This window comes from Acartia tonsa, chromosome 1 (genome assembly GCF_053477335.1).
Source record: "Acartia tonsa isolate MP-2025a chromosome 1, ASM5347733v1, whole genome shotgun sequence".
NCBI classification, from domain to species: domain Eukaryota; kingdom Metazoa; phylum Arthropoda; class Copepoda; order Calanoida; family Acartiidae; genus Acartia; species Acartia tonsa.
Window position 1 is genome coordinate 46,375,581 of NC_137260.1, and position 15,933 is coordinate 46,391,513.

The 15,933-nt window shown below is 33.3% G+C and overlaps 1 protein-coding gene across 1 annotated transcript in view; it reads right to left on the bottom strand.

Annotated features, from left to right (window-relative positions):
* Positions 1–2,257: 2,257 nt before the first annotated feature.
* The window catches only part of LOC145327770 (uncharacterized), a 42,721-nt gene continuing 29,045 nt past the window's right edge, over positions 2,258–15,933 (bottom strand). The window contains exons 36-49 of the mRNA XM_080171329.1: positions 11,818–11,937; positions 10,183–10,287; positions 9,820–9,952; positions 9,465–9,600; positions 7,675–7,750; positions 7,183–7,323; positions 6,787–6,935; positions 6,472–6,536; positions 6,145–6,269; positions 5,304–5,452; positions 4,793–4,902; positions 4,264–4,451; positions 3,585–3,680; positions 2,258–3,488 (exon numbers count right to left, since the gene is read on the bottom strand). Of these exons, the coding sequence (XP_080027455.1) occupies positions 2,478–3,488; positions 3,585–3,680; positions 4,264–4,451; positions 4,793–4,902; positions 5,304–5,452; positions 6,145–6,269; positions 6,472–6,536; positions 6,787–6,935; positions 7,183–7,323; positions 7,675–7,750; positions 9,465–9,600; positions 9,820–9,952; positions 10,183–10,287; positions 11,818–11,937 (2,604 nt within the window). The 3' untranslated portion in view covers positions 2,258–2,477. The remainder of the gene's footprint in view (positions 3,489–3,584; positions 3,681–4,263; positions 4,452–4,792; positions 4,903–5,303; positions 5,453–6,144; positions 6,270–6,471; positions 6,537–6,786; positions 6,936–7,182; positions 7,324–7,674; positions 7,751–9,464; positions 9,601–9,819; positions 9,953–10,182; positions 10,288–11,817; positions 11,938–15,933) is intronic.

Consider the following 15,933-nt stretch of genomic DNA (forward strand, 5'->3'; position numbering starts at 1 on the left):
TTCATTTTTTAAAAATTAAAATTCTAACTTAAGAACCAATATGATTTTGAAATGGTTTTAAAATAAAATACAAATAAGTAATTAAGAATCTAACTTTATTGCTTTTAAAATGAAAGTTAGGTAACAGTCAAACCAACCAAGTAATATTTATTCTAGTATGGCTTCGAAACCGTTTAATATCCGCTGGATTAGAACCGGTTATCAGTTATACTGAAAAATCATGTATCGTATTGTTTTATAGCCAGTTTCTTACGAATATTAACATAAAAATCATAATACTAATAACAGTTTTGTTAGCACAGGCATTTGGCCCTTTGGGGCTACCAAAACTGGTTTTAATCCTTTAATTTTTCATTTTGATATCCTCGAAAGCTGTCTATAACATCAAGCGACTGTAAAACTTGAGTTTTGATTGAATCAAGGTTGTGACAAAAAAATAAGCAAAAACACAACATAAGACATTTATGAAATTTCCCTGAAAAGCAAAAGTTGATTACTTTCAAATGAAATATTTGCTCAATTGCAGAAACTTGATTTTTACACATTTGCGGGGGAACAAATTGTACAGGAATAAAAGCTAGAACCAAAAGACTTGTCTTAAAAAGAGCGTTATATATAACGAAAAGAAATAGATATTTAGATTTAAGAAATTTTTTCTACAGAAAAAAAAAGAGATCTTAAATAGCAGCCGAGAAAATCATGTTTCCCCAAAAACGTATGCTGACTGACGGACGGATATTTAAAATTATTAAGTAGATTCGTTCGTAAAAAATTAATTTTAAATTCTGATGTAAATTCCCTTCCATTTGTGACAAGTCCGGTAGAATTAGAAGGATAATAATTTTCTAGAATCATTTTCTTTCCACCTACAGACTACTAGATATAATAGAGGTTATTTAGAGTAATCATCAACCTTATTATAATACACTAGTATTTCTTTCCATCCACAGACTACCAGATATAATATAAATTATTTAGAGTAATCATCTATATTAAAATACAATAGTATTTCCTTCCATCTACTGGCTACCAGATATAATAGAGATTATTTAGAGTAATCAACATCTTTATTATAATACAAAAGCATTTCCATCTACCGACTACCAGATTTAATAGATTGTTTAGAAGAGTAAGCATCATCTTTATTATAATACAATATAATTTCAATCCATCTCTAGACTACCTACTGTACATAATAGAGATTATTTAGAGTAATCAACATATTCTGGTATTTCTTCCCATTTACAGAATAGAGAATATTTAGATTCATCAATATCTTATTATATAACAATAATTTTTTATTACTATCCACCTACCTACAGGACTACCGGATATAATAGAGATACATTAGAATATTCAGAATCTCCATTCTAATACAAACCTGTATAGATATTATTTTTATGACACATACAAAAAAATATATATCCATAACATGGTATAATCACAAACAAACAATAAAATTGATCATGATTACTTACAGTTTAATAATAAAGATAATATTATTCACATTCAAAATTCGTGTCAAAGGACTAAATAATCTCTCTCGAGGTCTGAAGTAATATATACAATCTATTCTATAAATATCATTCAGTATTTCTTTCCATTTACAAAAATACTGTATATAGTTTTCATAGTGGACAGATGCCGAAAGTAAGTCTATTTCCCATTGGTCTGTACAATAAGTATACTGTCATAGTCATTATAGTTCTTTTAGTTGCTACCCACATCCAGATATTAACTCTCTCATATCAATTACAGGGATATACCATCTGAAGAAATAAACTGTTTTGCCTTCAACCTTTCTGCTAGTTATTAAATTACTAAATATGCTTTGCTGATATCTTTATCATACTACCAGAAATATGATGTACAAGAAAAAAAAGATTTTTTTTATAAAAAAAACTAATAGGATGCATTATCCCATATCCTTGCATATGCCAAATGCCTTCAATTACAAACTCAAACTTTCTCATTTTAAATTAATTATTGAAATGCAAAATTAACAAATATAAAAAAGTAAATTAAAAACAGAATGTTTACCTATATGTTTATAAGTTGATTTTCAAAGACTTAAAAAACAAATTCTGAAAATCTGAGCAATTACTCCAGGACAGACGGACTGACACAATACCAACCCAAAATATATAACTTCGCATAAAATAAGCAAAATTTATGCCTGCAATTCAAAAATAATTTAAACCTGAAAATAATTAATACATATCAGTTTTAAAATTATCACACTCAATGAATTAAAAAATTAAAGAAAAAATATTTATTGGTAAAGAAAAAGCTCAAATTACAAATCGATTATCACAAAAATACAGTATAATGCAATGCTTAAATTATTATAAAAGTATATGTACAAGCAAATTAAAAAAAAATTATGCCCATTTACATCAAATTCTCAAACTTCTAAGACAGGCAAGAAATTATTAGGTAGGTATCTTTTTTAATTGTGAAAAAAGAACAATTAATGATTAGTAACGCCCATGTCCATAATTGCCCCCATTAAAGCCCTGGCCACCAAAGCCTTGATTATTCTGATAACCACCTCTCTGCTGTTGCTGTGGTCCTCCATATCCTTGTTGTTGCTGATTATATCCCTGGTTGTTAAATCCAGGTCCTTGTGTAGGGTATTGTTGTTGTTGTTGTTGGGGCATTTCTCCATAGCCGCCAAATTGCTGTTGATTATTAGGGCCAACTGCTCCATATCCTTGGTTAAAGTTGTTGTCAAATCTTTGCTGTTGATTTTGAAATCTTTGCTGTTGTTGACTGTTGAAATTACTAAATGTTTGTTGGTTGATGTGAGTCATAAAAGCGGGTTGTTGGCTGTTGTTAGCTGGGGCTGCTGGAGTGGATGCAATTGGGGGTGGGGGCGGCGGTGGCCCACTCAGCATTGATTGCTGTTGATTATAAACTGCGGGGGCCGCCTGGTAGTTGGGATATGCAGCTTTCTGTGTTGCTTGGGGTTGTTGAGATCCATTTCCGATAGTGGACGCAGCTGAGTAATGTGATTGATAACCACCAACATTTGTTGCTGTGGGCGGTTGGGTTGATTGTGGTGGCAAATTAAATGGCGGTGGCTGTTGCTGAGCACTGTAAATTGATGTTGATGTGGGATTCAACATATTTTGTTGCTGTGTGTTAACTAACGGAGGGGGTATAGAAAGTGACATTAATGATGAAGGGTTTGATGCTGATGATTGTACACCCATTCTTGCCACTGGAGGGGGTCCTTGCGGTGCTCTAGTAAATGCGACAGGAGGAGGTCCTAATAATCCCGTGGAAGCAGCTCCTGGCCCATAAGCAGCTGTAGGGGTACTTGACCAAGGAGAAGCTCCAGGTGTATGAACAAATGCATTGGTTGGTTTTGAAGAGGTTGAGGGAGAGGCTTCTTTGTTATCTTCTTCAGAATCAAGAAGATTCTTTATCAAGTCCAGAACTTTTTCCTTCCCCATTTGAGATTTCATTTTTTGCAGCAAGGAAGCCTAAACAAAAAAAGACCATTAAAAATAAAAAATCCCAGATAGACCTAAATAACTTGACGCAAATGAATTCAGTAAAAATTCAGAACGACTATTTACCTGTTGTAGAGTATCATGATCAATTCCTGCAGGTAGACTGCTGGAGGATTTCAGCACAGGATTCAAACTTCTCTTGGGTGGCAGAGTTCCTTCACACTAGAAAAAAATATATAATTTTAAAGTTAAATCTTATGATATTACTAATAGATTTCTATGTTTTAGACTTCCTTTGTATACTCTTTGGGAGAAAATCATAATACGAAAAATATCATTTCTAAGTAAGCTAATTCAATCAGAGAGGGAGGGAACACTGGCTATTTATTACACTAGTCCCATAAGTTTTATAATACAGTTTTCTCATTAGTTGACTTTACAATTAAATTTTGATTGGTTGGCTCAGTGTCTACACGTTTCAATCTACAGAGTGGTTAATTTTATGTATCATCATGTACATCAATTTTACGGTCATTGTCTTATCCCTTTAGATCCCTGTAATTTAATAATATTTCTTAATAGTTATTTCTCACACCTTGGGGCTAAAAAACTGGTTTTAATCTTATGATTGTACATTTTCATATTCGTAGAAAGCTGGTTATAATACGATGCTAGACATAGTTTTTTCGTATAGATGAGAACCGGTTCCTATCCACCGGATTCAAATAAATACGAGAAAATAAATTCTTAAATTGTGTAAATAGCATTAAAAAACATCTTTTTCTTCAGTAAATCAACAACTTACCAGAGATTTAAAAGCATGCATCTCCATGCCTATCCTGCCAAGCCAGGCCTGGAGGCTCCTGCTGATATTGAGACTCTGGTATGGCTGGGTGGCCATCCCTCTGTACTCTGGCCGCTCACCTATCCAGACCAGGCTGGCACACTCGTCGTCCTGTGAGAATCTGGGTGGCATCTCCAAATTCACTTGTTCTGAAAAATAAACATAACCAACGTTTTATTTGGGTCTTCTCAAAGAAATTGTATCCTATTAAGTGACATTGTAATTAATCGTCTTTCAAGTAGAATGTCTTTTAGTCGATAGTATAGGATTAAAGTAGGAATCCTGACATGCCAGAGAGGCAAAGGTAATAATGAGAACAAGAAAGCAGGTCTGATATTGATTAATCCACGTAATATAAAGAGGAGTTTGAGATCATTCAAAAAACACTTCCTCGTCTCCTATGGTTATATCTCATCCCTATTCAAGAGAACACTACAGTCAAAACATCAACAACAGCTTGAAGAAACAAATTTTAACTATTTTAACTTACCTCCATCCATACAGTAAGCCATGTCAGCTAGGCCCATCCAATGACCAAAAGCATAAGCTACTTCTCTGTCGGCCTTCACTAGATCCCCACTGGGAAGCTTGATAGTCATGCTAGAAAAATTAATATTAAGTTTGGATCTGGTACAGTTTATGGTAAGATGTTTCTTAAATTAATAAAACATTTAATAGGTTTAATTTACACAATACGTTCTTACTTTGTTCATTAATAGTAATGAGTAGACATGACTCAATCAAAAATGTTTAGTTTATCTCGCAGTGCATATAAATGCGCGTAAGAAAATAATTTTTGGGTGTGTATTTTCTGTAGCCATGCGCGACCATTGCATTATTGAATCTTGGATAATCTGCAAGAATATAACCTAACCTCACCTAAAGAAATAAACACAAGAAAACTACTCCGCCCCCTCTTGTTTTTAATTTATTTTAAATAAGGGTGGGGAACGGTTCAGTGCTTTACTAGACCCTTTAAGGGAAATCACTAATATTTGTACCTGGTAGCAACGTCTCCCTCAAAATGAAGGGACATGACAATACCCTTGTATGTTTGTCTCTCCATGGGTATAAATTTTCTGGATGCATACTGTCCCTTGATTATCACATCAAACTCTGTCTGTGACAGCCCCTTAGATTCCAAGTTGTCCTAAAAACATATTGGATAAGATAATATCATTAATAGCATAACCCACAAAGGTGCAACTTTGTTTATATAACAAGGATGACAACAACCATAAAAGCGAAGCTCTAAAATCAGAAGGAAGGACAAACGAGCAATAACTCTTGTAGAGTTAAAGGACATACTTTCATTATTAGGATTTAATTACAGATGCCTCGCTTGTTGTTCTAGGAATCATTATCTAGAAATCAGAAGGATAATTTTACCATACAAAATTTTGGGGTATAGTCCCTTTCGTGGCAACGCACCTTAAGGGGCGATTCTTCGTAGTTTTCACAGTAGCTTTTCTCTATCTGCGGGGCCAATTGCCTAACCCTGTGGGGGAATCACCTAACCCAATATAACCTAACCTAACCTAAAATAAACTATAAAAAGCTATTTTGCCACGAGAGGGATTATTCCCAATTTTTTTAATCAAAAATTTAAAAGTTTTATATAGAGCTATTGTTTCTTGTAACGATTATAGAGTTGCTACGCTTCCTCGTACTGTTATAGGAATCATCATGAAAAGGTTAAAATCGGTAGAACAATACCATTATGTCTAAATTAACGATAAGAGCTCAACGTTACGGACGGACGGACCTTCGCTTTTTATAGGAGATGAAATAAATTCATACACAACAATGTAAAGAACACTTAATAAAGAACTACCTACTTACCTTCATAAGCTTAATCTGTCCTGGATCCAGAGATCCCTCCTTCCTACCGCCAGAAGTGAACCCAATCCATAATTTGTCCACGCAGTAGGAGTTATATGGCTTTAGTTTCACATACACACATTCATCTGAAAAATACAAGGTTGATTTGTTTAAAAATTGCGGAGTTTCAGGGATATCAAGTGATAAGACAACAAACGATAAATGATGGTAACATCTGCTGTGGATTGAATTTATTGGTTGAAAAGTTTGGACACTCCTAATTCAGAACCAACTAATCCAATACAATAAAAGTAGCCAAAGGTTTTGAGCCAATGAATAATGATTAACCTTTTTTCATAAAGTAACCCAGATCACTTTTAGCCAATGAGAAACTGTAAGCCCAGCAAACTGACCTAAAACAATAATAAATAATTAGATATCAGTAATGGCTAGAATAAATTATACAAAAATATCGATCAAAAGCATTACATATCTTAATTGAATGAGATTCGAAGGCCATAGAGATTAATATAGGTCCAGCGGTAATCGTTGTCCTAAGCTACAGATAGACATCCTGTTATTTTTATATAAGGAATCAAATTTGAAAAGCCATGACTCTATTTATTATTAAAATCCAATATATGTTGATCAATATTATCTTACCTATCAAATTCCACCCGTTGGCCCAAGTATTGACCGGTATAAATGACCGCTGTGCCCGAAATGGCGGGACCTCTTTCATCCTCTGGTGGACTGAGGTACACAACCCGGGCCTTCTCCACACCTTCTCCGTATTCTTCACAACTCTTGTTCTAAAAACAATGATGATAACATCCATAAGTAGCAAAGCAAATCATAGAAGGAAATACGGACAATCGTGAATCAAATCAAGAAACGTTTTAAATATGTATTTTTTTGTATCATGACTGACAGACCGACGGACCAAGCAAATAATATAATGGACATTCATAAAACTTTAGATACCAGTATTAGCCGTAGTCCTATGTTTTTTCACTCACTGAAGAATCCACAAAGATTAATACATAATACATATCTTACCTCTTCCTTGAGTTTAGCAGCAATCTGAACCCCCCTGACCACTGTATTGGAGCGGAGAGCCAGTGCAACCCAGTGGGAGGGGAACATAGCGAACGGAGGGTCTTCCGGATACGAGCGATTTCTCACAATGTCCACTGTTACCTAAATAGGAAATAATTTTAATGATTACAAAGTTTACACAAACACACTAAGTTTACACTAAGGAAAGTTCATAAGATCTCCTCATATATATTAAGAAATGCATGACATCTCTTGAATTTAGCGGCACGGCCGTAGTCTTTGATATAGAAAATTGTAGTTTGTATGATTTTAAAGAATTTTTACTTATTCCCTCTCCAAGGTAAATAAAATTCGAAATAGGACTACTTTTCTATTAAAATAAAAGAAAGGTTAAACGAAGAAAAATAAAGAAGATTCTTTGCTAATGCAACATATTTTATTTTATAAAATTATGAACATTAGTAAAAAATCTACAAAATTAAAATGTGTTACCTTATCCCCTGGTTTTAGTTCTATATCCAGAGTTTTATCTGTCAATATCTTTGCTCCATTTATATGGATTCGTGACCTGGAAACAAAAATATCAATTAATTTTCTGTAGACTTGCCTTTAAAAAATATCAGGTTGAAAAAGATGAAGAATAGTAAAAGACGGGCAATTTTTTTTACATCATTGTCATCAGTTTAATAAAATTAAAATGGACAAACCCTAGGCATAATTGTTTTCAGACATACCTACACCGTTTAAAAATTTATCAACAAAGGGAGACAACTGCAATAATGAGATCCCGTAATTTCAAGTATTTAGTACATTAAGAAACTAGTAGTAAGATTAAATGAAATGAAATGGAAAGGATACTTTCATTTAAACCCACTCATAGACCATGTTCTGAAGGCTTAGAATTTACTGATCTTTAAATTAATCCTTCCTCCCTTGGAATTGCAGAAATCTTTATATAAAAGTAACAGGATGTTTGAGTTTGTCTGTATGTGTGTGTGTGTTTCCTTTTACCGAAGCATCTTACTAACCATTAAACCGATATGGTTCTTCTCTACTGGGAAGGTTTAAAACTAATAACTGTCACCTAAAAAGAATAATAGCATCTTGAAAAAAATGATCCCCCCCCCCCCTCCAAATTATTTTTTACTTTTTCTTCTTAAACAAAATTGAATAAGGGGGGTAGATTTTCCCCTCCACAACAAGCGCCTTTCAAGGCCTCTATGTAAGTAGCCGCTAGTATAATTATAAAGAAGGTGTATCAACTATTTTTTTTTATAGCTAGCCGGTTCTTTTAGTAAGTAGTAGATGTAAAATTTTTCATAGAATTCAGATATGCAATCGGTTTTTTTGTAGACCTCTTATTTTTTAAGTAATTTAAGTTTTAAAAAAAAAAATTAAGTCGATTTTAAGGTACTAAAATGCAACAAAAAAAAGAAAGAAAATGGTCATTATGAACAAAAATAGTAAGATCTTTAATTTGACACCTTACTTTTTCAGGTAATTATTGAAAAAATCGATTTTTTTTAACCCACGAGAATAAAAACTTTGAACTTAATTTTATTATTTCACAAATAAAAAAATATGGGTTCATATATACCTTCAGAATCAGAAAAATATTACGAATCCATTGTAAGCAAAATTGAAAAAAAAAGTTTACAATATAGTATATAAACTACAATAAAAGGAATTATATGAAAATATCATATTATATTGTACAGGCAACGTCTTAATTCTTCAATTGAGTATAAAAATGGGAAGGGGGTAAAGAGGGGGTAAAGAGGGGGTAAAAAAGGGAAGACAATAGTGTTGTCTGAACAAAAAAAATAATTGGCCATTTCTTTAATTTTTTAATTTTTTTCAATTTTGCTTACAATGGATTCGTAATATTTTTCTGATTCTGAAGGTATATATGAACCCATGTTTTTTATGTCTGTTTGAGAAAATATTTAGGTCTAAAGTTTTTATTATACCGAGGTTAAAAAAATAGATTTTTTCAATAATTACTCAACAGAATTTTAAAAGTAAGGTGTCAAATTAAAGATCTTACTATTTTTGTTCTTACTGGCCATTTTCTTCTTTTATTTTGTTGCGTTTTAGTACCTTAAAACCGACTTAATTATTTTTTTAAAAAACTTAAATTACTTAAAAAATAAGAGGTCTACAAAAAAACCGATTGCATATCTGAATTCTATGAAAAATTTTACATCTACTACTTACTAAAAGAACCGGCTAGCTATAAAAAAAAAAGTTGATACAACTTCTTTAAAATTTTATTTGTGTACCTGTGTACATAAACCTTGTTATACTGTCCGGAGGCAGCACCAGATCCACCCATCTCCGTAGCCCTGATCTTACTCAGAGAGTCAGGGTTAATAGTTACAACTATACCAGCTGGCAGATGGATTGAGTCAATTTTACCTGAAAAGGTTTAAAATAAACAACTAAACTCCGAAAATGTTAAAATAAAGAATAAATATGAAAGGAATATCATATGATTTAACCGCAAGTATTAGTAAGGCATTTACTGGATTAAAATTTTCACCAACACTTTTAAGCTAAATTAGGGGTTATTTCATTCATCATAATTGGGGCATATATATTTGATAAGCCTATAAATATTTTTGCACAAAAAAGAACCTTCGACATTAGAGTGCTCGGCCTCCCGTTCTCCAGGTAGAGGTCTGTTAAGTGTGCTGCTGGATGCCAGATATTTGATCTTCTCATTCTCCTCACCAACACAGTACACCCAGGGATCTACTTCAGCGGTCACCTGGAAATTAACATAATATTTTATTATATATAATTATGAAATGATGATAGATAGATTAACATGAAAATGTTTAAATAGACAGATAGATACATGTAAATATAAGTGAATGTATAGATAGATTATTTCTAATTATTAACAAATACATTATAAATAATCATCAGTCACATTGACATTAATATAGCATTTGATATATTTAGAAAATAATGATATTTAAAGATTTATCTATATACCTGCCAAACAAGTTTAGCTTTCAGCTGAACGGTTCTCGCTGACTCTTCAAAATCAAGTTCAGCCGCCAAAAGGTCAGAAAAATATCCATTCTTGTCTTTCAACTCCTAAAGTTAATTTAAGGTAAGTCCTGAAAAATTTCGTCAGTAAGGGTTCAGCGGCTGCAGCTAAAGGAAAGGCATAATAAAACATAAGGCCCAGCAGCTTTGTCTAGAAATTTGCGGTTGATTAAAAGATAAGCCAAATTTTCAGATGTGCGGCAGAATTCGGTAAATTAATTCTTCCTTTAAAATTCAACAGCTAGAGACAACACCGCTCACGCGACAACTTAGCTGCCAATGTAACTGCAGAAGCAACACAAATATGATATTCTATAATTATAAATATACTTATGCTTATTTTATCGTATATTATTTTATTGTCTTTTTTTATATTGGAAAATAAATCTACTACTACTACTACTATCATTCAGTTTAACTTTGAGATGAAAAAAGTAAACTTTTGTTGGATATTAACAGGGGCTGCTATTCAGCCAACTAATTCCATTTGAAATTGCTGAAAATCAAATATTTTGTTGGAGTAAAGTTGCAGTAAAACTTGTTTTTGTGTAACTGAAAGGGAAGTGGGTAAGAAGGGGGGGGGAGGCTGAAAGGGAAGTGGGTAAGAAGGGGAGAAAAAAGGGAAGGGGGTTGGGAAAAATTTTTCATACCTACTTATTTTAACTTTTAAGATGACATGAAAAAAAGTGAACTTTTGCTTGAATATTTTATTATTCATGCTTTTTTTAGCGATGTTCAATATCTTTTTTCTAAATTATTGCAAGTTGGTTAAAAATTTTACAATTGCTCAATAAGCAATAATATACCTACCTACAACGCATCATATTTCTTTTCTCTATAAAAATGAATGATATTAGATTTAACCAAGAATTAGCTTTTTTGTTTTGATTTTCAATTTGATATATAAATGGATATTATGGCAAGGGAAAAATTACGTTGCTATTTCTCCTGTCATTTATTGGTCAGTTCGTTAATCCAGTAGGAGGGGAGGGAATAAGTTAAAAGTGGGAAGGAGGGAAACGTTATTTTAGCCCGTTGCGTGGTTCACTTTATTAGAGGAGATGAAAATCTGGTGTAAGATCCAAGTAATAATATATCCATTAATATACATAATCTATAATACAAAGTAGCTTGATGTCTGTCCGTCCGTCCGTCCGTCTGTCTGTCCGTCCGTCTGAAGCTTAAGATCTTGGTAACCACTGAACCGATTGGATTCTACTCTTCAGGGTATATACCTATCGGTCCTGTGGTGGTTTTAAGCTATTTTCTTGGGGGATGGGACACCCCCAACCCCCCAAAATGAAAATTTCTTGAGAACACATTAGACTATGAGCAGCACCAGTAGTAATTTTCTTGAGAACACATTAGACTATTTTTTTACGAATTTTGCGAATTCGTTATTTAAACGGGAAAATGTTTTCCTGCTGGGTAGGTGCGAAAATTTGCGATCCGTTCTACTGGGTAAGTAATAGAAGATGTAATTATACCTCTTGGGGCAAAGCCCCTAGAGGCTAGGGGCGAAGCCGCTAGTATAAATTAAACTAGAACTATAATCAACCAGGAATTAATTCAGCTTACCTCTACATGTACTGCGATCAAATCTCCGACTTCCAGGTCAACAGAATTGAGCGAAGCCTCGGGGGTCAAGGGAGCCGTCCTCCAGAATACACAGGTATGCTTGAATATTATCATCTGGTCCTACAAACAATATTTGATAAAGTTTGAACGACGGAAATTTTAAAAAGTTCATCGGTTGTTTCCCTCAATCTGACTAGTCGAACACACAACCGCCCCCCTTACCCTTATTTGATTGAAATTAAAAATATGGGAATTTCTACTTAGTCATAGGACACGACAGGGTTTAAAGATCAATCTGTATTTTAATTTTTAGCAAAAGAAAAATGCTACCAATATCCCTATTTTCACTTCATTTAAAAAATATGGAAGGTGGGGTTCTGTTCTCGCTGAGCATCTAAAGAGAAAGCACCATTTCAATAAAAGGCAAGCTTGTGTGTAAACTTTTATGTGATAATTTTATTTATGTTAGAGCTATCACATAAAGAAGATTCCTGGCAAGAGTTTGCCCTACCGAAACTCAATCTATTTATTGTATTCATTAATATGTTTTAGTATAACCTTATTTTATATGCTCATACATGAAAATATAACTATGTGCATTCCTATCCTTGTTTCATTGCAGATATCATTCATTGATTTAATTAGTTAAGGCTTTGGTGTTTTATCTCTATTATTTCTATTTCATATAGCTTGGTGTTTATAATGAGATGTAGAACAGCTGCCACAGTGCGTGTGTTATCACTGCATGATAGACTCGAAATAAAGTATTACCAAACTTTACCAATAAACTGTAAACAAATATGATAAATATACAAGCAAAATAACAAGTTAATGTTGAGATTCAATTCCTTCTCGTTCCTTCTTAAGCATAAAATGAATTTGAAAATTTTTAACATAAACTTTATTATCCTTATCAGGATGTTGATTTTATATGTCGTCTTTATGACAGGTGAAGATGTTATGAATATATTTCTTAAATTATGTATATAAAAAAATATTGCAGTGGCGTGCGAACCGAAGGGGGCATTTGGGGCAATCGCCCCCCCCCTAGCGACCAAAACGCCCCCCCCTGCCCCCCCCTAGCAACCGCCCCCCCTGCCCCCCCCTAAATGTTAAAAAATGCCCCATTTTGCCCCCCCCTGGTCAACAAAAATGCCCCTTTTTGCCCCCTACCCTACAAAAAGCAAAACTATCCAAGTTTCCAAAAAAAAAAAGATCAAGAAATACTCCAAAAAAAATTTTGGCCCTTTGCACCAAACAGACCGTTACTATTCATTTAACCTTACCAAATTTTTTAATTAGTGTAGAAATTAGGTTATAATCTTTTTTCACTGAACATAACAAACCAGGTTATAGGAAGTATTTTATTTTGTATAAAATAAACTTTTTACCAAAGAAATTTTGTACATCCCCAATGATGATACACAAAATTACCCCTTATATAGATTACAATTAGTGGATGAAATGTATTGAAACTCGACTTAATTAACCAACCAATCAAAATTCCATTAAAGTCCCCAAAGTTGTTGAGCCAACGAATAAGAAAATTTTATATGAAATATTGGGGACTAGTGTAATAAATAGCCCAAAAACCCCTCCCTCCCTGCATATTTGAAGAAAAAAATTTGCGCTTCGCGCCCTTCCAAATGGTTTCTGCTATGAAATATTGGGGACTACTGTAATAAATAGCCCAAAAACCCCTCCCTCCCTGCATATTTGAAGAAAAAAATTTGCGCTTCGCGCCCTTCCAAATGGTTTCTGCTATGAAATATTTGGGACTAGTGTAATAAATAGCCCAAAAACCCCTCCCTCCCTGCATATTTGAAGAAAAAAATTTGCGCTTCGCGCCCTTCCAAATGGTTTCTGCTATGAAATATTGGGGACTAGTGTAATAAATAGCCCAAAAATCCCTCCCTTCCTGCATATTTGAAGAAAAAAATTTGCGCTTCGCGCCCTTCCAAATGGTTTCTGCTATGAAATATTGGGGACTAGTGTAATAAATAACCCAAAAACCCCTCCCTCCCTGCATATTTGAAGAAAAAAATTTGCGCTTCGCACCCTTTCAAATGGTTTCTGCTTTTTATTACAATGAAAGGACAAGTAATTTTTTTTTTTTTTTTACACAGTTCATTATATTTTTGGTTTTTATGGTACAATAAATTTTTTTGTGGATTATATTATTAAAAAAAATAAAATTTCTCGCTGTTTCGAGCATCCAGTATGAATTTACTTTGACTGTCATCACACAACATACAGAAAAAAGGATTTGTGACTTTTTCTACCTAAAATATATATTTATTTCAACAGATGCTCTTTAAATCTACTTGTCTGTATTCTTATTAATGATTTTTTGTGCTTTGCTACTTAAAGATGTTGTCATCCTTGTTGTCAAACAATAAAGAAATATTTAATATCATTTTTTCATATTAGGTTAATTTTTGGTAAATTATTTCCAAAATGAGTGTTTTTATCTCCCCCCCCCCCCCAATTTTTATTAATGGGGTTATTCATCCTTCCTGCTGAGATTTTATAACATCCCCTTCCACCCATTAAAAATGTTTTGTGGTGGAGGGGGGGTGGGAAAGGTTAATTTATCTTCTGTACTATTTTTTCGAAGATGCTTTCTAGCTCCCTTCCCTTCGGTCATTGCAGGGTGGGGAGAAGGGATGGGGGAGAAGATATGGGGGGGGGAAGAGATGGGTGGGTGGAAGAGGTGGGGGATATAAATGGGAAATAGGGATGGGGGAAGGGATGGGGAAGAAGGGATAAGGACTAGGAGGCCCATAATCAAATAATCCCACCCCTTAAAACGCCCTTATTTAAAATTAGTATATATAATCAAAATGCCCCCCCCTAAAGCAAAGTGCCCCCCCGGGGCACTTTGATTTAGGGGGGGGCAAAATTTTACAAAATCTTAAAAATGCCCCCCCCTAGACAAAGTGCTTCGCACGCCACTGAAATATTGTACGGTAATATCAAATTAAATTAAAAATAATTTATTTTTTTTTGTTGTTTTTTGTACCAAAATCATCCCTGCAATGAAAGAAGAAAAAAATTTGTTTTGTTTTACATAGCAGACTAAATGTATTATGATAACATACAACGTCTCTTTGTGAGTTCATATTTATAATATTGATTTTTATAAATGAATTAATGAAAAAATATTTGTTTGAAATTTGACTAAATGTCATATTGTATAATTTACTTAATTCTTAACAGGAGTGAGGGTGTGTTTGAGCTAATACTATTCAGAATCAAATCTTTAGTGGTGAAGCTACTCTATAATTCACTTTTTCTGTGTGTTAGTTAGTCCGTAACACTAAGGGGAAAATGTAATTTTATTAGGTCTTATTGGAGACAGCTGAAATATTCAGTGAAGATTCTTTTGACATTTATTCTTTACAATGCCTTTTTGTCTGTCTGTTGGTCATGCTTCAAAAGACATATTACATATTCTCTCCTCTCATTTGTATTTGTTAAGAAAACTTAACATCTGCTCTCACTTTGTGCATTTGACCATTACAAGATTTTTTGTGCTTTGCTACTAATGGTTGTTGTCATAAATGTTTTATTTTGACAATGATCAAAGTATAACCCAATAAATTTTAGCATGTTAGTTTGTTCTGAAATTTTTGCAAGGGGGTACTTTCATGAATAAAAATATATCACAAATTCAGTTTGTCAAAAATATTAATAAGAAGAATGTTCATAAAAAAATAATACTAAAATTTTTGTTCTGATCCCACAATATAAGTTTCAAGTTAGTGTGAAACTGCATTTTGATACTCCGTGCATCATTTTACCCACAAACCTGTCGCATAACTCTTTTTTTAATTTGAATCCCAAAAAAGCTTGGGCGTCTTTGATTTTTATCCTTATATAACAGTAACATGATGTCTATTTATCTATTTGTCTCAAAGGATCTCGCTAACTGCTAGACAGATATGGTTTTTCTTTACATTAAAGCTTTATATATGTCCTGGCCATGTTTATAACTATTTTGGGAAAGGGTACCTCCACAATATAAAAATTGCTCCTAACAAAAAATAACCCTCTAAAATTTTTGAAAAACTATGATCTTAAGTGTAGTTGCGACTCTCCACCCCCCCTCCCCCC